Here is a 24,431-nt window from a genome sequence, read left to right on the forward strand (position 1 = left end):
AAAGAACAGTGCTGTGATTTGATCAAGAAACATTTATTATATCGTCCAAACTGTCTTAAAGACGACGACGTTATTGAACTGATGTTTAACGGACTGTTATAGCGAAAAACACATGTGACTGTTTTCCTGTGGCAACGCGGTGAAAGAACTGTACGAAGTATTGGCATTAACCGGGTAAATAATTAAATGCTAAAGACGTTGCATAACTCCGACCTACCCGCACCGCGTGATTAATAAAGTTTTAATAATAAAACGTCGCGCGCGTAACGACAACGCACACACTGGAACTATTATCATCCCGCCAGTGCTGCCAGCTGATTCGACAACAACGGAGACGTTGACCACCGCCGTAACTGGAATATTAATGAAACAGGAGGATCCATCATTATCTTCACGCCACGAACCAGGATTTACTTCACACATCGTCCGCGCGGACCACCGCTGACGTCATTGCACTGCCTACAGCAACAGTTAAGACATTAAAAGAAAATTATTACGCCCTCATTTCCAAATTAAAGACAATTGCAGTTAAATGAACTATTTTAAAAATACTGTCACAATATCTCAACTTTGTTTAGTCCCAATAAATATTCTATCCATTATTTCGTCTTGTTGACAGTGTTGAAAACCCGCCAAAATAAAGTTCAGTTAATATTTTTCTTTCAAAATTCTTCTCAGACATTTTGCTGCTCATTATAATTTTATTTTAATGATTGTTTGTAACTTCTTTTGGAGGGAGTACATATTTTATTTTTTGTGTAGTAAAATTAGCTACCATAAAATTACGTATATTACCAGCTGATGCTGTCCGCCATTACTGCTTGAAAACTGCACCTATTTTCCCATTGGCTGTCAGCTTCAAAACAAAATTACGTATTCCGTGGGCATCTAGCAGATGCGCGATGTCTATGTAGGCCCCTACAATAACTTGTTTTACTTTTGCAGGTTTACTGGAATTATATTGACTTTAATTGGTCATTTGGCCCACGTTAAAGTGATTTATCGTATCTATATAATAATTGTACTGAATTACCAATTTTTTCTCGTTCATGACTAACAGATTCCTTGTATCGGTTATGTTTTATTATTTAAAAAGGTTTTTTTTTAAGTAGAGAACGAGTTTCTTTACAGACTCTGCTGGGAGACAGTTTGTGTCTTTAGGCTGTCAGTTCCAGGTGAAGGTGGTGGACGAGCAGCGCAAAGTTGTTCCCATGGGGACGGTGGGCGAGCTGTGTGTGCGTGGCTACGTCACCGTAGCGCGATACTGGTCGGATGAGGAGAGCACGCGCAGACTCTACTACCGCGAGCGCTGGCTCCGCACAGGGTAAGCACCGCATCTCCACCATCGACAAGCACTTTGAAACGGCGGCATGTTACGTACTTGTGCTGCTGTGTTACCTGCAAGATGACTTTCTGCACTGAGACCACAGCTTGCGATGTACCGTGTCCTGGAGACGACTTATATGGGAAGAACACATCAAAAAGGTCACGAGTTTTGCTCATATTTCATTGTCATAACTTCACATTGGCACTAGTCAATGTGGTTACTGTGACTACTATACGTTGTCAACAGCGCATGAGACGCCGCTGATATGCCTGTCTGAACAGGCCCTAGCACCAACAAACAGTGTCCAGCTCCCAGACACAACAAGTACAGCTAAAGAAATAACAAAAAAATATCTGTGCCCCACTGATATATTCCATAACATAAATATTCCACTCTGCTGTGATCATTCTATAAACAGTCCCAGCCTTCAGCAGATCCATTTAGGGACTAAGCCCAAATCGGTGAACTCTATTGCTGAGTCAAAACGGACTTCACAATTTTGGAATGATATAGAAATTTATTGAGATAACTTTAAGAATAGGTAGATGTGGTGTAGCAAACAACGTCAAGTTTCCCAAAAAATTGTGGAGTGTCATTTTTGTCCCATGTGACTATCATCTGCGATGCAGTAAACATCCCATAGGTTATCAATTTCTTCCCACACTCGTTGCAGAAAATTCGACATTACTCGTGAAATTGCAGTTTAGGTTCGGTTTTTTTGGTTGTTTTTGTTTGGTAAGCGAGAAAATACACACGATCTTTAATTAAACCCCAGAGAAAAAAATTCCAAGTTGTCAAGTCCGGAGAGCGAGCACAATCCGCACCAATCCGTACCCACTTTAACTGTGCACTGCTCTGGAGCTCCTGGTGGCAGAATGGGATACTGATGCATTAGGCGAATAAAACTTAAGTTTGTTAGCTAAGAAATAACACATCTATTGATTCTGAAAGTTATCTCAATAAATTTCTATATATTTCCAAAATCTGTGAAATTCATTTTGACCCATCCTGTATTTTCTTCCCAGTGTAGGCACTGCTCTATGGTGATATCTTGCGTTATCAGTGGGCTGCTGATTCTGTGTTGAACTCATCGGGAGCGAGCGGCGGACTGGTCTGTGCTTCACAGCATGTGAGCTGTGGTGAACCAGAGCTTCAACGGCCCCATACGCCACAGAACCTGTTTTATATCCTGGTTAGTGCAGTGATATGAAACTGTTCGCTTTTTGTTCCACGTGCCTGCTGACATGCAACACAGTTCCCATTATGCTGGCGACCTTTGTACGACGCCATTCGAATTGCTAACTTACTCGCTCCACCTGGAAGTTAGGCTGACCTGTGCAATCGGCATGGCTAGAGGCCAGGCTAGCTTGCAGTGGAATCGCGACAACACGACTCACGGTCACAACATTCGCGTTCATATCTACATGTGTCCGTTATTTCTCGAATTCCAATCAGCAGATTCTCAAATCCACCATTCTAGTTACAACTCTGGACTCGAATTTTACCAAAACAAAGTATTTCGCAAATTTTCGATACATTTATATTGATGTCAGAATCATCAAGTATCATATTTTCGTTGAAAAAGTACTCTATCGTGGTGTATTGACGTCGTACATGGATTCTCGACTATCAGTTGCTTCAGAGCTCTTGTTTTATAGAAATTGTCGTAAAGTAAGTTGAGCAGTGCTCTCACATCGGGTCCTGTGTATTTAGATCTTGGAGCTACCCATCACAAAACGTGTTACATCACTGTGAATATGAGTGATTCTGATTTCCAGCGAATTTCGATAGCGCTGGGGATAATTTCTAAAAGGGAAACTACATGTGGAAACTTTAATCACACGAAGGAAGCTGATAAAGCAAACATTAGTAAAGAAATTAATATGAACAGAGAGAGATAATTTCAAGCAATTTATCTTGTAGCAGGTGGTGTATGTTATGTTACATGAGAATCAACTTCTATTGCCAAAAATTTGTGTTGTGTTGAACAAACAGCCGGAAAATAGCCTATAAACAATCGATTAGCTGTAAATATACTGTTTGCCATCGATAATTGATTGGCAGAAAGGGAGGAAAATAGTGCTCTGGTAAATTGTGCTTCTTAAGTGTTTTCGAGAAATCGGGATCAAACGTTTTATGAACCTGTTGAATACCACACGACAACGCCGGTCATCATAGCAGTAGTTTTATTCATCCAAGGACCATTTTTGCCAGAGTACTGGACATTTCGCGGTTTTGCAGTTTAGGGAAAAAAACGTAATTCAGATGTTTATACATTTAGGGATTGACGGGTCTAGTTTGACAAGGGTGGGGGCAAGAATATGCGTGGTCTTATTGTTCGTACCACCCGGCATTTGCGTGAAGTAATTTAGGGAAACTACTGAAAACGTAAATCGAAATGGCTGGATGTAGATTACACCCTCCAAACCCCCCTCCCCCCTCCCCACCAAATACGAAGTCAGTCTCTTTGAAACAGAGCAATCTCAATTGATTTCTCTCTAGTGTACAATACTCTTTTGTCGAAACCTCTTCCAAAGAATTTATTTCCTAATGTAGAAAACTAGAACCACACTATTCATTCATTTCACAAGATCAGTTGTCTCACACACACTACACGCAATATACACACAATATTTCATAGTGCAGTTAGCTAGCACTACGACGCTGCTCATTCGTTTCTCAACACTATTCTCTGCACACACTAAAAGTCGACATCAGTACCAGAACGATGACCTTCACCTTTCCGTTTGCTTACCCAAAAATTGAGTCAAGACCCTTATGTAATAGGTGAGAAGCTGAGCTCAGAAAGAAGAGCTTTGTTGGGAGGTTTCCAGTAGAAAGGAAATATTTTAGTGTGAAAGTTTTATAAAATGACCGATACTTCATTATTATTTACTTGTTTCAGAGTTGTTTTACAATATCCCCACTCTGTGTTATGCAAACATTGTTGCTGAGCGCAATGTCAATTATTTCATGGTGACGTAGTCGACGAGATGTAGGAAAAGATACTAATTCTTTAATTTTGTTAGGTGGTTCAACATTTTTCAATATAATAGTCGGAGATAGCATAGTAGATTCATTTGGTAGGAGTTAATTACATCCTGGAATGAGAGTATGTGTGAATCCCAATCAATATGTTTTTTACGGCAGTATATTCTACATAGTTTACCAAGGGTTCGCAGAAGCGTAATACTTGGATATATAGATCGGAGAAATGTTTGTAGCTCGTAACATACGGGTCCATATCGCAGACCAAAATTGTGGTCCATTGTCGTAAATTACTTTCAATACATGCCCTATATGAAATAAAAAATCTTTTACAAATGCATTCGAAATAGTTTTAGCAGTAGCTTTGCGTAACGGAGTGAAGGCAACAAATTTCGAAGTGAGTTCAACAGCGACAAAGATGTAACAACCTCTATTAGATCTGGGAATCGGACCAAAAATGATCTAAAGCGCCCATGTCTCAATTTAACGGGTACAATGGGATGTAGCGGAGGAATATCTGAAGTCGTGTCTGATTTAGCTTTCTGGCAGATTTTACATGACGCTAAAGCTCGTCGAATACGTTTCTCCATGTTCGCAAAATAACAGTTGTGTCTGAGTATAAGTAAACATTTTCTGGATCCATAATGTGCGTAACTTAAATGAGTATACCAAATTAATTTGTTAACCAGTTCGTCAGGAATGCATAGTAACCAATTGTTGCGGTCAGGGTGAGAGCAGCGAAACAGAATGTTATTGCGCACAGTGTAATGGTTTCTGATGGTAACATTATTCCTATCTTCCCAAAGGTGTTTAATTTCTTTCCACATGTTGTCTTTGCTCTGCTCTTGTGCTGTGTCTCGTAATGATGCCGAAATAAAATTTTCAAATGCAACTTGTTAAATATACATGACGCTAAAATTTGCTTGGCAGAAGTTGGTTGCGATGTCTTGCTGATTGTTGCTGAGAGAACGGCATAGTGCGTCTGCTACAATATTTTGTGTTCGGATATTCGGAATAGAATAATATTTGACTTTAAATGTGTCATGCTGTTTAACTTGAAATTCATATATAAAACCGGATATAGTACTAGGGATGTTGTTAAAAACTGGAGCTTGCTGTAAAAGAATTTTGCGTAGCTGTGTACGTTCGTCGTCTGTATTTGCACTGTTCTGTTTAACTTTATGTTAAATGTGTCATGCTGTTTAACTTTATCAGAAATCATTTGCATAACGTCATAGTTGGCTTCGTCTGGTGTATTGTAGTTGTGAACATACGTATGTGTGAACAGTGTGGAATGACAGTTTATGTTACGTGATGCAGAAATGACCTCTGTCCGATTAATTGTTTGTTCTTCTACAGATAAAGAGTGCTGAAATTGTAATGCCAGTTGTACATTTTGATCCTTTAACATTAAATAGGAATTTTGAAAGTCAATAATTGCATCGTGTTGTACCAAAAAATTCGTACCTAAAATAACGTGTTGTCAATAAGGGAACAATCCAAAAATTTGAGTGGAACGTATGACCTGCAATACAAAACGATAAGTGTGTCTGTGATGTTACATCTACTCCTTTACCAGTTACTTCACCTTCTACTTTAGTTTTGCCTAATGGTAACGTAGGATAAATATTCTCTTTGTTACATTCGTTAAACGTTTCTTCATTTATAACTGACATAGGTGATCCAGAATCGATTACTGCTGAAAATGTGGATGATCCAATCTTTACTTCAATGACAGGGTGGGAAATGGTTTTTTGAATAACTGGTTTCTCATGCAAAAGAGTGTCTCGGATGTCGTGAAAAGCTGGAAGATTCAATCTGTACTGTATCTAGTTAAATTCTTTCTGACGTGCTGTTATTTGCGGGAGGATGCTGTACTGTTATGTTATTTCTTCCTGACGTATTAGGTTCGGGATGATACCGACTGTCTGGTTCATTCATGATAATCTGTTATTGCGGATGATTCTGCTGCTGGTAAGAACGACTGTTACGCTGAAAATTGTGCTCATTACTTTTACGTCTATCATGATAGACATTGCTATACGGCGCGTTGCGATAGGAATTGAAATGATGTGTCTTCTGTACGTAGTGATTTCCTTGTTGCTGTGCATTACTATTTGGTGTGGCCGACGCTATACGTGTAGGCGGCGAAACATTAAAGCTTGGTTGACCTTGCAAACGACATTGTTGGTTAGGTATGCTAACAGGCTGGCTTTGATGCTGTTGCGGGGAAAATCCTCTATTGTTGCCAAATGTGTTTCCTGTTGCTGATAATTTTGACGATACTGTTGATTAAAATTTTGTCTGTTATTCAAATTATGCTCTCATTTCTGAAGCGTCTAATGAAAACTGTCACTTTTAGATAAACTTGTCGTATCAGGTTTTCTTTACTCATTCTTAATCCTAGATAGATCGAAAGTTGAAGAGTTGTTTTGATAGATATAAAGGATAGTAAAAGGGAAGGCAGTAGTGCAGAAAACTAAAGATGAAATAGCACTACTACGGCTCGGGGCCCTGTGCACGCTACGGCACATATTCATTGAAGTGTAATGAATCCCCTGAGGTCTCTCACGCGCTGCAAATAAATTTTAGTTTCTGCATTACAGGCAATGCCGGTGAAAATTCAAAAGCAAATTGTTGTATCCAGTCCAAAGGGTGAACCTGTATTCTGTCATTATTAAATAACTTTAATTTTCTCACGGATAAAAATTGCTTATAATCAAAATTATCGTCTCTGTATGTCTGAGCGGGTTCAGGATTGTATGATAATCTGTTTGTCTGTGACTGTTCGGAATCTAAGTCACGTACTCTCTGTAAATTACCTAAATTATACTGGCTGTGTGAGTGTGAGAAATGTTCGGAGTGGCATATGCTGTGTCGTGTTACAGGCTGAGACATTTTTTATCTCCGTCACTTCTTGCTGTAAAGACGACACTTTTCTACGCAATATATTATTGGACGAACTCATCTCACTGATTGTCTGCTGTAAATTTTGGAATTTGGGTGTTTGATTGAATGAAATTGGTGATGTATCGTCTGATTTAGTGTCATTGTTATTTTCGATAACGTCAATACGACTGGCCAATTCATCAAATTTTTCAGTCAGTGCTTTTACGTGATCGTCGTTTTTAGTGTCACAAGCATTAATTTGTTTTTGTTTTTGTATTTTACGTGTGGTTTTGTTCAATTTCTTAACGTCTGCTTTGATGGCATCGGGATCCTGTATTAGTTCCACTTTTCAAGTCTGTTGGTCATTGTCTGAAAGTCTAATGTGTGTGTGTGTGTGTGTGTGTGTGTGTGTGTGTGTTTTAAGATCGGAGATCATCATACAATTCAGTGTTCAACTGTTTAATAGTATTGATTTCGTCTGATACTGCAGCAATGTTGTTGTCTACATATGTTTTTGCTTTCGTAAACAATTTACGCTTATCTTCCTGTCTCTGTGCCGTAATTGTTTCCATGACTTGTTTCTTTACTTTATTCTGTTCCTGTATAAATTTACGGTAACGCGTGTCACTGTTTTGTAGATGGTGATTAAAACGTTCGTCAATTTGGCTGTTCTGTTGGTCAAATTTCGTGTCTACTTTCGCATACAATGAGCGTGAAGGTTCTAATGACATTAATTTAAACTCGTCGCGTAACTGTGTTGCGTTTTCAGAACATTGTTTAGCGACTGCACTAATTTCATCTCTAAGTAATTTAGTTGTGGCTGCATGTGTATTACTTAATTCTTGTACCACAGATCTAATTTCTTCACTACTGTTCCTAGCACAAGCCTTAATTTCCTCACGTAATTGTTCTTTAGTATCATGACATTGCACGTCAACGGCTGTAATCTGTTCACTAACTTGTTTGGAATTGTTGTCTAGTTTTTCATTAAGTTGTTTATAATTGTTGTCTTGTTTTTCATTCGACTCTTTGGAATTGTTGTCTAGTTTTTCATTAAGTTGTTTGTTCGATTCATTAATTTGTTGTTTGAGATTTTCATTAACTTGATCCATGCCAAAAGTAGCGACTCTATTTCCTATGATGTGTGATAGTGTAGCTGCATGTGACACGTTTTAAATAACCATTTGGTCATTGTCTGATTCACGAAAAGGTTCGCTAATCGGATGTGCACTGTTGGCCACTACAGCGGAATCAAATAAATCTGACGTGTTTTGTGTATATTGTTCACCTTCGTTAGAAACAATTATCTGTTCGCTACGTAAATTTTGCAAATCAGGCGTGTCAAACTGGACAGCGTTCATTGTAACGGAAAGTGCCGCGTCATCAATTGTCGTTAAATTTACAGTTGACACAATTGAATTTGTTTGCTCATCATTTAGATTAGAATCATTTCTGGTGGTTGGTACGCACTGATTGTCTGAAACTGGAGGATTATCATTAAGACACTGAGAGTCGCTAGTATTATCAGTCAAATTATACAACTCGGCTTTTTCACTCATTACGGATCGCGATGTACTGTTAACAGTTTTTCGCGGCATTTTCTCAACTTAAAGTTAAGCACAAAATGAAACAGACAGAGCAAAATGGAACCAATACAACAATAAAGAGCAATAAATTGCCGATGATCTGTGAAAGAAAGTGTGACAAGTTAGTACATGCGTTGCGCCAGATGTTAAGTACTTTTAATATTAGGTAGATAAGAGCAGATATATAACTGACTACTTCTCATACATTCACAAAAATATGATACTGACCGGTTGTCGAAAACTGTAACCTCCCCACAAAATAAATAATATGAATAATATTTACATTTACTGTAACCTCCTCACAAAATAAAATATTCCGTAACCTCCCAACAGTAAAAACAATATAATTATTTATTTCATTCACAGTCAGCGTAACCTTCCAACAGATACACTCCAAAATCTCCCAACAGTAAAATTTCGTAACCTACCAATAATACAATGTGACTAACCTCTCAATTAAATTGCGTAACCTATCAAAAATAAAATGTGACTAATCTCTCAAAAAAAATGTGGCTCACTTATAACCTTTCAGTAATTGACTGTGAATTTAAACTGGTAAATTTTGGACGTCAGCAGCGCTGCGCCACGGCCCTGAAAGATCATTCTGAATAAAGAAATGAAAATTCTTACCTCAATTAAGTCGCCGGATAACGCTTATATATCTGCTCCTATAAGAATTTTTTTTGCTGGCACAGCCCATTGCAATGCTGGCCGATAGATTTGTCATGTATAAAAAGAACAACTGATTTTCTTTGCAATAATCGGGATGACCATGGATTGGGGAAGTTAGTAAATTCTTTAAATTGAGATGAGTGATTGTCAAAAGTTACTTTTTATAAGAAAGATTATTATTAAGAGACTTTTTAGAAACATTTACATGGGACTTGATGTAGCAATACTACATATACGCGACGCTGCATTTACCTTATACTATAACGCTTAGGCTCCGCCATCGCTCCACCACGACCGGCCCAGCCAACACGATACACCAGACTGCTCCCTAGCAACAACTACTACAACTGCTCCTACTGCGTACAACACTGCTCTTTGGTCTGAGATTCTCTTATAGCTTACATATACATATCGCAGGCAGCGCGTGAGCAATCCATCGAAATTACATCTGCTCGAGTGCGCTAACAACAAATTCCTTAATCATGGACCTCTTACAACATTCCTTCACCGTTTAGAATGTACAGCTTCACAGGTACTTTTCAACTGACATTTAAAAAAAAGTTTGTTTTAGTAAGCTTTTTAAATTCCTTCTGCAGTTTATTGTACATTTTCTGTTCCTTAACATAAAATACTTCTATGAATTTTGTGTGTACAGTTACTTGCTAAATGTAAATGCTGCACAGGTCGTGTTCCATGGTCACAGACGGAGCTGTCTGTACAGTAGTTAAAAGTGTTATCTTTGATGTACGTTACTGACTTCTAAATGTACTCACATGGTTTAGCTAAAATTCCCAGTGTTTTGAACAGATCTTTACGATGACACCAATTCCCGTTTTTCGCAGTTAGTCTTATGGCCATTTTTTGTAGTTTGGAGATTACGTTCATATGTAATGCTTTTCATCCCCAGAAAATAATTGCATAGTAAGTTAAGAATGGTCAAAACTGTTCTCAAGGAGCAATTAAAACCATCATCTGATCGCTTAACAAACAAATGATCAGATAATCCTTCGCTCATTCTAGCTATTATGAAGAGAAAACCAAACATATAGGAAAGCACAAGTCTGGAAGAGACCCTTCCGAGTTCGCCTTTGCTGAATAAATATTTTATATACTTTAGCTTCATTACCTCAGAATAGCAAAATGGTCTTAGAGACAAATTAGTGAGAAATATTTGAAGTATGAAACATGATGTTCAAACAAGCTTCACGATTAGATGTCAATGTATTTGCCTCCATTTTAGATAGATGAAGAAGTACCAGAAAAAAAGAAAACAATGTGAAAGTCAGAGGAACTGAAATTGTTGCGTGATACCAGTTGATCAATACGAAATCAAAAGAATACATTGAAATTGTACCTCTTGGTCTAAGATTGACAGAGCTATCTCTCATCTAACACAAAGGTTGAAACTCAATATTACCATAAATTCAAAAGATAATTAAAAACATACCACAGCAGCCAACCCTTCTGCAAATTATCTGATAGTCTTGGTTTCTATTAGAAGAACGATAAGTAACAATATTCATTTTAAACAGAGCTTAATTTTTACTTCATACAGATAACTATTGTTAAACGATAAACATCTGTGTAAGGTACCAATAGGATAAACAGTAGTTGTTTGCCTTACTTGAAGATATGGTAGTGGACTGCATGGTAATTGAACTACGTGAAATTAAACTTTAATAGTAATTGTTTATAGTTTGATAATGCAGCTTCCAAAGTAGTTTCACTTTTTTGTGTGTACTTAGACTCTTTCCACACCCCTGAAGTTTCTTTTTTATGAAAGGATTTGTGCAGCACTCTGAAGAAATGGATTAATGAATGCATTCCATACTGTTTGCATACGAATAAAGAGATATTCTGTTTTACGCAGGGACCTGTTCATCATGAGGGAAGATGGCTACGGAAAACTCGTTGGACACCTAAGAGATCGCATTATCCGAGACGGCGAAAACATTTTCCCGAAAGAGATCCAGGAATTACTTGAGACACATCCGGACATACTGGAGACGCAGGTGACGTTTTTGTTTGTGTCTTTGTCTTTGTGGTCTGAATATAATAAATAAAGAACCTGAACAACAGGTATTCGTACTTTGCTTTACTTCAGCGTCTAAACTAAAGATTCACAGATATGCTAAATTGAATTCAAATAAATGGACAACAGTGCCATTCAAAATGGAAAACTATCCGTATTATATCAAATTACAGGCCTTCGACATCTCATTCAGTTATTATGGCATCCTTAGGTGCATCTGTGTGACTATTGTTATTGAATAACAATAATTAGCTATTACTTCCCTTTATGCCAACATAACATAATCAAACATTCTGTTGAATAAGAAATTTGTACCACTGAAAATCACAATTTCATTGTGCACGTGGAGATGAGAAAACGGCCTTTACAATTACGTGATTACAAATGGGTGTCTGCGCACAGAAGCGTATTTCACTGGGAAAAGGGGGGGGGGGGGGACCGGGATCACCTTCTACGGAGTTCGACCGCTTGATGCAAGTCTTTTTATTTTACGTCACTTCGGCAACGCGCGCTCGATGATGATGATGATAAAAGCACTCACAACCACTTCCAGGCGGGGAAAACAGGCGACCCGACCAGGATTCGAACATAGGGCCTCGTGATCCAGTCAGAAACACTAACTACAAGACATCGGATTTCTGACATGAGATTACAGGCGACCCGACCAGGATTCGAACATAGGGCCTCGTGATCCAGAGTCAGAAACGCTAACTACAAAACATCGGATTTCTGACATGAGATTACGTAGATTACCAGACAAAGCAAGAGAGGGTGGCAGCATTAAAGAATGAGGTAAAAAAAAAGATGCTATAAGCTGCCTTCTAAATATTGTTCGATATGCTTGTAGGTATATATATTCTCAAGCAAATAAATGACTATGTTTTAAAATGTTTGGCCGATACTATTCCTATTCTTTCAAGTCTCAGCAGTAAGGAGAATGTGTCACTCGACACTTGCCAACAACATCGGCTAGGAATTTGGCTTTTGGTCATTAATTAATTTTGGAAAATCGTGGTTTACACACTGCTGTATTGTCGCTTCGCTAAACAGTTTCGGTAAGAAACAGATGATCCTCATGTGTCTACATATCACTAAATAAAACAAAAAAAAAAATAGCCACAGTTTGTAATTATCAAAGCAGGCACACTGAAATACCCACAATTCTTGAGCTGTAGTATATTTATAATATGACGTCATTAATCAGCTGCATATCCAGTCAATAAGCATCCTGCCATAAACTACGCTGACGGAAAAAAAAAATTACAGCACCAAGACGGAGTTGTGCGATATAAACGAAAATTGGCAGACGTGTTTCTACATGTGAAAGATGATGTATATTCAAATTTCGGCCAGACGCATAAGAGCGACCCCAGCAATATCACTATGAGGATGCAGATCAGGTTTGCCGTGCAGGATTAGCCTAGCAGTCTAGGGTTTGCAGTCACCGACTGTGCGGTTGATCCCGCGGAGGTTCGAGACCTCCCTCGGGCATGGGTGTGTGTGTTTCTCCTTAGGATAAGTTAGGTTAAGTAGTGTGTAAGCTTGGGGACTGACGACCTTAGCAGTTAAGTCCCATAAGATTTCACACACATTTAAATAAAAAAAATTAAATAAATAGATCAGGTTTGTTTTAAATACGCGCTGTAACGGTCGTGAGCGTTAATTGCCTTAAGAGATTGGACGAGGTGAGTTGATGTTAGCCTTTACGGGGACAAAGCTGTCACAATCAACACCTCACCGAATTTGAACGAGGTCGTGTATTAGGACTACGAAAAGCTTTTGCGATACTACAGAATGACCAAGCAGGAATGTAGCCACTGTGCTTGATTGTTGGGAGCGGTGGTCGCCGGAATGTGCTGTCGCAAGAATACTGGGCTCCGAACGGCCAATTGGCTCAACGGAGAGGGAAGACCATCGTGTTCGGCCTATAGCTCTGGCGCATTGCGCTGCCTCTGTACCAGCCATCTGAGCAGCAGTTAGCACCACAGAGAACTGTTACAAATCGGTTACTTTAAGGACATCACCATTTGCGACTTCAGTTGTGTCAAGCGAGAGCTCATTGCAGGGCAGGGCAGGTTGGAGATGAGTTCTGTTTTCTGACGACAGCTGGTTCTGTCTCGGTGGCAGTGACGGCCATGTGTTGATTAGAAGGAGTCCAGTTGGGGGCCTGCAACCAACCTGTCTGCGTGATACACACTGGATCTACAGGATGGTCCATTGATCGTGACCGGACCAAATATCTCACGAAATAAGCGTCAAACGAAAAAACTACAAAGCACGAAACTCCTCTAGCTTGAAGGGGGAAAACAGATGGCGCTATGGTTGCCCCGCTACATGGCGCTGCCATAGGGCAAAAGGATATCAACTGCGGTTTTTTTTAATAGGAACCCTCATTTTTTATTACATATTCGTGTAGTACGTTAAGAAATATGAATGTTTTAGTTGGACCACTTTTTTCGTTTTGTGATGGATGGCGCTGTAATAGCCACAAACATATGGCTCACAATTTTAGACGAACAGTTGGGAACAGGTAGGTTTTTTAAATTAAAATACAGAACGTAGGTACGTTTGAACATTTTATTTCGGTTGTTCACATGTGATACATGAACCTTTGTGAACTTATTATTTCTGAGAAGACATGCTGTTACAGCGTTATTACCTGTAAATACCACATTAATGCAATAAATGCTCAAAATTATGTCCGTCAACCTCACTGCATCTGGCAATACGTGTAACGAAATTCCTCTCAAAAGCGAGTAGTTCGCCTTCCGTAATGTTCGCACGTGCATTGACAATGAGCTGACGCATGTTGTCAGGGGTAGTCGGTGGATTACGATAGCAAATATCCTTCAACTTTCCCCACAGAAAAAACTCAGGGGACGTCAGATCTGGTGAACGTGCGGGCCGTCGTATGATGCTTCGACGACCAATCCAACAGTAATGAAATATGCTTTTCAGTACCGCTTCAACTACACGCGAGCTATGTGCGGGACATCCATCATGTTGGAAGTACATCGCCATTCTGTCATGCAATGAAACATCTTGTAGTAACATCGGTAGAAAATTACGCAGGAAATCAGAATACATTGCACCATTTAGATTGCCATCGATAAAATTGGGGCCAATTATCCTTGCTCCCATAATGCCGCACCATGCATTAACCCGCCAATGTCGCTGATGCTCCACTTGTCGCAGCCATCGTGGATTTTCCGTTACCCAATAGTGCATATTATGCCGGTTTACGTTACAGCTGTTGGTAAATAACGCTTGTTCGCTAAATAGAACGCGTGCAAAAAATCTGTCATCGTCCCGTAATTTCTCTTGTGCCAAGTGGCAGAACTGTACACGACGTTCAAAGTCGTCACCATGCAATTCCTGGTGCATAGAAATTTGGTACGGGTGCAATCGATGTTGATATAGCATTCTCAAAACCGACGTTTTTGAGATTCCCGATTCTCGCACAGTTTGTCTGCTACTGATGTGCGGATTAGCCGCACTAAAACACCTACTTGGGCATCATCATTTGTTGCAGGTCGTGGTTGACGTTTCACATGTGGCTGAACTCTTCCTGTTTCCTTAAATAACGTAACTATCCGGCGAACGGTCCGAACACTTGGATAATGTCGTCCAGGATAACGAGCAGCATACATAGCACACGCCCGTTGGGCATTTTGATCACAATAGCCATACATCAACACGATATCGACCTTTTCTGCAATTGGTTAACGGTCCATTTTAACACGGGTACTGTATCACGAAGCAAATACCGTCCGCACTGGCGGAAAGTTACGTGATTCCACGTACTTATACGTTTGTGACTATTACAGCGCCATCTATCACAAAGCAAAAAAGTGGTCCAACTAAAAAAATCATATTTCTTCACGTACTACACGAATATGTAATAAAAATGGGGGTTCCTATTTTTAGAAAACGCAGTTGCTATCCGTTTGACTTAGGCAGCGCCATCTAGCGGGCCAACCATAGCGCCATCTGATTTCCCCCTTCAAGCTACACGAGTTTCGTTCTTTGTAGTTATTTCGTTTGATGCTTATTTCGTGAGATACTTGGCCTGGCCCCTATCAGTGGACCACCCTGTATATCTGCAGTTATGGTCTGGGGTGCGATTTTGTATGACAGCAAGAGCACTCTCGTGGCTATCCAGCGCACCCTGACTGCAAATTTGTATGCCAGCCTGGTCGTCCAACATGTGATGTCATTCGTGAACAGCAATCTAGACCATGTTTTCCAACAGTCTAAAGCTCGCCACATATCACTGTTGAAACCAACATGCTCTTCAGGCTGTCGCCGTGTTGTCTTGGCCTGTTGGATCACCAGATCTGTCTCCACTCGTACACACAGGAGACATTATCTCCCACAAACTGACATCCAGCACATGTACAACACAATGCATGCACATTTACATGTTTGAATTCAACAGTCTGGCTGGTACACCGGTTATTAATGTACCAGCATTTCACATTTGCAAAGGGTTACGTCGCGCTTACTTTAATCTGTGATCTTACAATGTTAATCACTTAAATATATTATCTAGACAAATGCACTCCCGAAATTTTATTACTCTACATAAATTATTATTTGGTGTTGCAGTTTTTTCCGTCAGTGTATAATACTGGAGTACACACACTCACTCCGTCTTCAGTCCACGAGTGGCCTACTGCGACCATCCGACCGCCGTGTCATCCTCAGTGGACGATGCGAATAGTAGTAGTGTGGGGTCAGCACACCGCTCTCCCGGTCGTTATGATTGTATTCTTGACCGAAGCGGCTACTGTTCGATCGAGTAGCTCCTCAATTGGCATCACGAGGCTAAGTGCAGCCCGAAAAATGGCAACAGCGCATGGCGGCCTGGATGGTCACCCATCCTGGTTCCGACAGCGCTTAACTTCGGTGATTGCAGGGGATCCACTGCGGCAAGGCCGTTGCCGGAGTACATACAGCCCACAGTAAATACTGTGCCGAAGCACAGGGCAAGACTAAAGTTACCTGTGATCTTCAGTCATAAAAAACAATGGCAAGGATGACAAGATCTTAACCAAAGACACTGCACAGGACAAATGTATACTGTATTCTATTTCATGTATCAACTTGACGTGTGGTAACCTTCCTACCATTGTCTCGATCACCCAATTAATAGGATTAACTAAAACAGTGAAGACATTATTATACGAACGTGAAGGACTAAGTAAAACAATGGACGCATTATTATATCAACAGGAAGGTATATCATTGAAACTTCCCAGCAGATTAAAACTGTGTGCCGGACCGAGACTCGAACTCGGGACCTTTGCCTTTCGCGGCCAAGTGCTCTACCATCTTTTTTTTTTTTAATCTCATTTTGTTCGCATGTGTTCGTGCATTTGCTCGGGACGGACGTCGTAAGACATCCATTTATGTTCGTTGTTGATCGATTGACTCAGTTTTTTTATTACAGAGGGCACGTAACCCTCTGACCGAACACGCTGAGCTACCGTGCCAGCTAAACCGTCTGAGCTACCCAAACATGACTCACGCCCCGTCCTCACAGCTTTATGTGAGAACTGAAGACAATGTTTATTCATGGGCGTCGTACTAGCGTAACATCATTGATAAATACCTTAATTGTCTGAAGATTAGGAACTGCAAACCAACTATTACAAAGTTTTAAACTTATAAAAATGTTAAAGAGTGTTTCTTCAATACCTCCGGTGCAAGCGTATAAATTCTAACAATCCTTTTCTTTTGTTCTAAAAATATTCATCATCTCCTATACACAAATGTACAAAACTAACAATATGGATTTGACTGTACCGTATTGAAGCTACATACTACCATCAGGAGTTTCATTATTACTGTAAAAGTTCACTTATCATAACTATCTGCAATAATATGTCAACGAAATGCAATATACACTACCGGAAAAAAATTAGTACAACTGGAAACAGGACGTCGATTTTGATCTGATATCCATACATACCGCCTGGAGGACAGTAGATATACCGATAGCGGTTTCAGTGTCGCCCGCCTACAGATAACGTAGTGGCACAGCTGCCGGAGCGCTATCTGTGTTTACCCTTTCATAGGGAATGCTCACAGCCAGAAGACTCCGTGTGGTGCAGACGTGTGAAGGAAGCAGGCAGCCACGCCACGGAGACACATTCGTGCTTCCTGCAGCCAACTGAGAGAGTCTGAAAGGGTCGAAGTGTGGCCTTCCGAGCAGCGGGATGGTCCTTTCGGAGAACTGCCATAGAAGCTGAAAATTCCTGACAGATTAAAACTGTCTGCCAGACCGAGTCTCGAACTCGGGACCTTTGCCTTTCGCGGGCAAGTGCTCTACCAACTGAGCTACCCAAGCACGACTCACGCGCCGTCCTCAAAGCTTCATTTCTGCCAGCACCTCGTCTCCTACCTTCCAAACTTTGCAGAAGCAGAGCACTTGCCCGCGAAAGGCAAAGGTCCCGAGTTCGAGTCTCGGTCTGGCACACAGTTTTAATCTTCCAGGAAGTTTCATATCAGCGCACACTCCGCTGCAGAGTGAAAATCTCATTCTGCCATAGAAGCTGGTCGTGCTGCGTCAGTTGTACAACGATGCTGGTATCAGTGGTCACGTGAACATTCTCACACCTGTAGACCAGATTCTGGACGTCCACGCAGCGCAGACACAGTCGTCTTATTGTAAGGGCAGCAGTGGCAGATCGTACAGATAACAGAGCTTATGAGCCCAGGCGTCTCAACACGAACTGTTGTGAATTAGTTGTTCGCAATGGGACTGCGGGTACGCCTACCTGTATTCCACATTCTTCTCTTACAACTACACCGATGTGCACGGCTCGGCCGGTGCCGTCAGAGGATCACTTGGAATCTGGACTGGCGGGCCGTGGTCTACAGCGATGAACATTGATTCTGCCTGCGGCAAGTGATCCTCGTTTGTACTTATGATGTAGACCTAGTGAGCGCTGTACCGTAGAGTGCATTCGTCCGAGACACACTGGCCCGGACCGAGGCCTTACGGTCTCAGGTGCGATAAGCTACAAGCCTCGTTCACCTTTGGTGTTTTTGAGGGGGCACTAACCAGCGCTCGGTATGTGAAGAATGTTGATGGATCCGTTCTTTTGCCGTTCTTGCGACATGAAGCTAGTGTGTTGTTCCAACGAGATACTGCTCGCCCATACACTGCCCGTGAAACTCAACGTGCTCTGCAACACCCTGACCAGCACGATCTCCGGACTCGTCACCAATCGAGCACATGTGGGATATGCTAGGATGAGAAGTGACTCTTGCGATTCGTCATCCAGCAAATCTTACAGAACTAAGTGAACAGGTCGAGCAGACGTCGCATAACGTATCCCACGACAGGATTCGCCATATGTACGACCAACTGGCTGCCAGAATCAGCACATGTATTGCCGCCTATGGAGGCTACATCACGTACCAATAACGGTGTTTCTGCATGGGTCGATATCTGGTACTTCAAAACCGCTTGTGCTATTTTCCTCTAAATGGCATAATTTCATGTACTCCATTATGCACTGGTGCAACTATAAATCTTGAGTAAATTGGAAACCTCTGAAAAGGTGTACTAAATTTTTTCCGATAATATACATCATAACAAAAATTACAACCTCTTTCATACCCGCTATGAATATATTGCATATTTATGTTATTTGAAAGTAAAGTAATTGTTGTCATAGAGAGAAAAATACTGCAGAACTGCCTGCTAGAGCTCCTTCTACATATCTACATCTACATATATACTCCACTAGCCACCAAGCGGTGTGTGGCGGAGGGCACAATTCGCGCCAAAATCATATTTCCCCCACCCCCTCTCTCCCTCTCTGTTTCACTCGCGGATCGCGCGAGAGAAAAACGACTGTTTGAACTCCTCAGTACGAGCACTTATTTCCCTTATCTTTGAATGATGATCATTACGCGATTTGAAACTTGATGGTAATAATATATGCTCTACATCCTCAGTGAAGATTAGATTTCGGATTTTAGAGAGCAGCCCCTTCTGTTTAGCGCGTCGTCTATCTGGAAGTGTGTCCCACTTTAAACTTTCTATGAGATTTGTAACGCACTTGCGATGGCTAAATGCACCAGTCTCGAATCTTGCCTCTCTTCTTTGGACCTTCTCAATCTCTTGAATCAGACCCAACAGACGAACAATACTCTAAGACTGGACGAACTAACGTATTGTAAGCTATTTCCTTTGTTGAAGGACTGCATCGCTTCAGGATTCCACGAATAAACCGCAATGTAGAGTTCGCCTTACCCGTTACTTGTCTAATCTGATCATATCATTTGAGATCATTTCGCACAGTCACACCCAGATGCTTGACTGATGTTACTGCTTCCAAAGACTGATCATTTATTTTGTACTCATACATTAATGGGGATTTTCGCTTTGTTATACGCAGTAGATTACACTTACTAATATTGAGAGATAACTGCCAGTCATTACACCACGCATTTATATTTTGCAAATCCTCATTGATTTGTTCAAAAATTTCGCGTGATACTATTTTCCTGTAGACTACAGCATAATCGGCAAACAGTCTAAGACCGTTGTCAATACCATCAACCAGATCGTTTATGTAAATAGTAAAAAGCAGAGGACCTATTACGCTGGCACACCTGAAATTACCCTTGTTTCTGTTGCAGTCACTCCGTTGAGGACGACATACTGTTCCCTGTCTGTTAGAAAACTTTCTATCCAACCGCGTATGTCATCGGACAGACCATAAGCGATCACCTTTTGTAGCAAGCGGCATTGCGGAACTGAATCTAACGCCTTTCGAAAGTCGAGAAATATGCCATCAACCTGGGAGCCGGTATCTAGAGCCTGTTGTATATCACGCACAAAGAGGGCCAGCTGTGTCTCGCCATGACCGCTGTTTCCTAAAACCATGCAGATGAGCTTCTCAGAGTGTAGAAAGGTCATTATGTCTGAACACAATATATGGTCCATGATTCTACAACAAATCGATGTCAGTGAAATTGGCCGGTAATTATGTGGCACCTCCAGACATCGAGCTACATATTACCCTGGTTGCAGGTTGACAAGTCCATTACAAAAACTACAACATCTGATCAAGAACATTTAATATACACTCCTGGAAATGGAAAAAAGAACACATTGACACCGGTGTGTCAGACCCACCATACTTGCTCCGGACACTGCGATAGGGCTGTACAAGCAATGATCACACGCACGGCACAGCGGACACGCCAGGAACCGCGGTGCTGGCCGTCGAATGGCGCTAGCTGCGCAGCATTTGTGCACCGCCGCCGTCAGTGTCAGCCAGTTTGCCGTGGCGTACGGAGCTCTATCGCAGTCTTTAACACTGGTAGCATGCCGCGACAGCGTGGACGTGAACCGTATGTGCAGCTGACGGACTTTGAGCGAGGGCGTATAGTGGGCATGCGGGAGGCCGGGTGGACGTACTGCCGAATTGCTCGACACGTGGGGCGTGAGGTCTCCACAGTACATCGATGTTGTCGCCAGTGGTCGGCGGAAGGTGCACGTGCCCGTCGACCTGGGACCGGACCGCAGCGACGCACGGATGCACGCCAAGACCGTAGGATCCTACGCAGTGCCATAGGGGACCGCACCGCCACTTCCCAGCAAATTAGGGACACTGTTGCTCCTGGGGTATCGGCGAGGACCATTCGCAACCGTCTCCATGAAGCTGGGCTACGGTCCCGCACACCGTTAGGCCGTCTTCCGCTCACGTCCCAACATCGTGCAGCCTGCCTCCAGTGGTGTCGCGACAGGCGTGAATGGAGGGACGAATGGAGACGTGTCGTCTTCAGCGATGAGAGTCGCTTCTGCCTTGGTTCCAATGATGGTCGAATGCGTGTTTGGCGCCGTGCAGGTGAGCGCCACAATCAGGAATGCATACGACCGAGGCACACAGGGCCAACACCCGGCATCATGGTGTGGGGAGCGATCTCTTACACTGGCCGTACACCTCTGCTGATCGTCTAGGGGACACTGAATAGTGCACGGTACATCCAAACCGTCATCGAACCCATCGTTCTACCATTCCTAGACCGGCAAGGGAACTTGCTGTTCCAACAGGACAATGCACGTCCGCATGTATCCCGTGCCACCCAACGAGCTCTAGAAGGTGTAAGTCAACTACCCTGGCCAGCAAGATCTCCGGATCTGTCCCCCATTGAGCATGTTTGGGACTGGATGAAGCGTCGTCTCACGCGGTCTGCACGTCCAGCACGAACGCTGGTCCAACTGAGGCGCCAGGTGGAAATGGCATGGCAAGCCGTTCCACAGGACTACATCCAGCATCTCTACGATCGTCTCCATGGGAGAATAGCAGCCTGCATTGCTGCGAAAGGTGGATATACACTGTACTAGTGCCGACATTGTGCATGCTCTGTTGCCTGTGTCTATGTGCCTGTGGTTCTGTCAGTGTGATCGTGTGATGTATCTGACCCCAGGAATGTGTCAATAAAGTTTCCCCTTCCTGGGACAATGAATTCACGGTGTTCTTATTTGAATTTCCAAGAGTGTACATCTATTCAAAAATTACGATCTCTTGTATACTCACTTACGAACATTCTGCATATCTCTTTTATTTAAATGTAAAGTAATTGTTGTAAGTAATGTAAAGCTATAAATCACCACCTCCTCAAAGTAATTTTATGAGTATAGCACTAGCGAGAATTAATCTGACTCAAGAAATAACAGTTTCATCTGCAGAGCAATGCATCGCGTAATATATGCCGGGTGGGAGGGGGGGGGGGGGGGTCGGCCTGACACCAGGGAAGCTCTGAGGACGAGAGTAAAGGAACGTTTCACGCTGAAACGATGAAAAACCGACAAATTCAGACGTTTTACCGGTATTCCTCTTTGTTAATTCCAAGTGACATGGGAGTTGCCAGTTGCAAGTCTAACGCAAACAGTAATGCGTCCCTTAACACTCATCGTCAGCAAATTTTCTGTCTTTTACATAACGGATTGTCATGGAGTAAACAGAAGTGTTATCCGATGCTCCCCAAGGACGTGTCTTGGGCTGTCTGCTGTTCCTAATGTATATAAACGATTTGCACTGAAGTAACGAAAGTCATGGAATACCTCCTAATATCGTGCCGGACATCCTTCCCCCGGCGTAGTGCAGTAACTCGACGTGACATGGTGACATGGAATCAACGAGTCGTTGGAAGTCCCCTTCACAAATAATGAGCCATGCTGCCTCTAAAACCTCCACAATTGCGAAAGCGTTTCCGAACCACTATCTTGCACGGAAATCGAACACTCTATTACATCCCATAAATGTCCGATGGGGCTCATGTCAGGCGACTTGGGTGGTGAAATCATTAGCTCGTGGTGTCCAGAATGTTATTCATACCAATCGCTAAAGATTTTGGCCCAGAGACATAGCGCATAGGCATCAGTGAAAAGTTCCATCGTTGTTTGGGAACATAAAATCAATGAATGACTGCAGATAGTCTCCAAGTAGCCGAACACAACCATTTACAGTCAATGATCGGTTCAGTTGGACCAGAGGACCCAGTCCATCCCATGTAAACACAGCCCAAACCATGAAGGACAACTTGGGTCTATGGTTTCGTCAGATCTGCGCCACACTCAAACACTACCACCAGCTCTTACCATGTGAAAGGGGGACCCATCACTAGGGCACGGATTTCCAGTAGTATAGGATGCAAGCGATACGGTCACGAGGGCAGGAGATGCGCTACATGCGATGTCGTGATGGTAGCCAAGGCACTCGCGTCTGCTTCTGCTGCCATATCCCATTAACGCTAGATTTCGCAGCACTGTTATAACGGATGCGTTCGTCGTACGTCCCACATTGATTTCCGTGGGTATGTCATGCACTGTTACTTGTCTCTCAGCAATGACAATTCTCCGCAAACATCGCTGCACTCCGTCGTTAAGTGAAGGCCGTCGGCCACTGCCTCTTCCGTGTTGAGAGGTGAGTGTCAAATGCGTGTAGCCCTAACTAGCAGTCCGCATTCGAAGTCTGTAAATTCCTTCGTGCGGCCATAACCACGTAGGAAACCTTTTCACGTGAATCGCATGAGTACAAATGACAGTTCCGCCAATGCACTGTCCTTCTATATCTTTTGTACGCAATACTACCGCCAGGTGTATATGTGCATGTCGCTGTCCCGTGAAGTGTGCCACCTCAGTAGGAGGCAGTCTTAGAAGTTTTCTTAGACTGTTTGGTGGGAGAATGAGTCGCGGATATGATACGCTAGTTGGAGTCCCAATCACTAAAACAAATCAGTTTTTCGTTGTGGCGGTATAATTTCACTATCACTAAATTTCAATTTCCAAAGTTGTCGCCGGCCTCGGTGGTCTCGCGGTTCTAGACGCGCAGTCCGGAATCGTGCGATTGCTACGGTCGCAGGTTCGAATCCTGCCTCGGGCATGGATGTGTGTGATGTCCTTAGGTTAGTTAGGTTTAAGTAGTTCTAAGTTCTAGGGGACTAATGGCCACAGCAGTTGAATCCCATAGTGCTCAGAGACATTTGAACCATTTTTGAACCAAAGTTGTCCTGCGAGTGAGATAACGTTATGTTGACTTCCACCTGCACGGGGAGAAATGACCAATGGAATGAAATTACATAAATCAGAGTTCGCACTGGAAGGTTTACGTATTTGTTTTCCAACGTATTGTTTTAGAGTGGAACTACACTACTGGCCATTAAAATTACTAAATGCAGATGATAAACGGGTATTCATTGGACAAATATATTATACTAGAACAGACGTGATTACATTTTAACGCAATTTGGGTGCATAGATCCTGAGAACTTAGTACCCAGAACAACCACCTCTGGCCGTAATAACGGACTTGATACGCCTGGGCATTGAATCAAACAGAGCTTGGATTATGTGTACAGGTACAGCTGCCCATGCAGCTTCAACACGATACCACAGTTCATCACGAGT

At 42.1% G+C, this 24,431-nt stretch overlaps 1 protein-coding gene across 1 annotated transcript in view; it reads left to right on the top strand.

Annotated features, from left to right (window-relative positions):
• Positions 1 to 24,431, top strand: part of LOC126278002 (medium-chain acyl-CoA ligase ACSF2, mitochondrial-like) — a 272,719-nt gene that overhangs the window by 246,223 nt on the left and 2,065 nt on the right. The window contains exons 10-11 of the mRNA XM_049977692.1: positions 1,176 to 1,324; positions 11,333 to 11,474. Of these exons, the coding sequence (XP_049833649.1) occupies positions 1,176 to 1,324; positions 11,333 to 11,474 (291 nt within the window). The remainder of the gene's footprint in view (positions 1 to 1,175; positions 1,325 to 11,332; positions 11,475 to 24,431) is intronic.

This window comes from Schistocerca gregaria, chromosome 6 (assembly GCF_023897955.1).
Source record: "Schistocerca gregaria isolate iqSchGreg1 chromosome 6, iqSchGreg1.2, whole genome shotgun sequence".
NCBI lineage: Eukaryota > Metazoa > Arthropoda > Insecta > Orthoptera > Acrididae > Schistocerca > Schistocerca gregaria.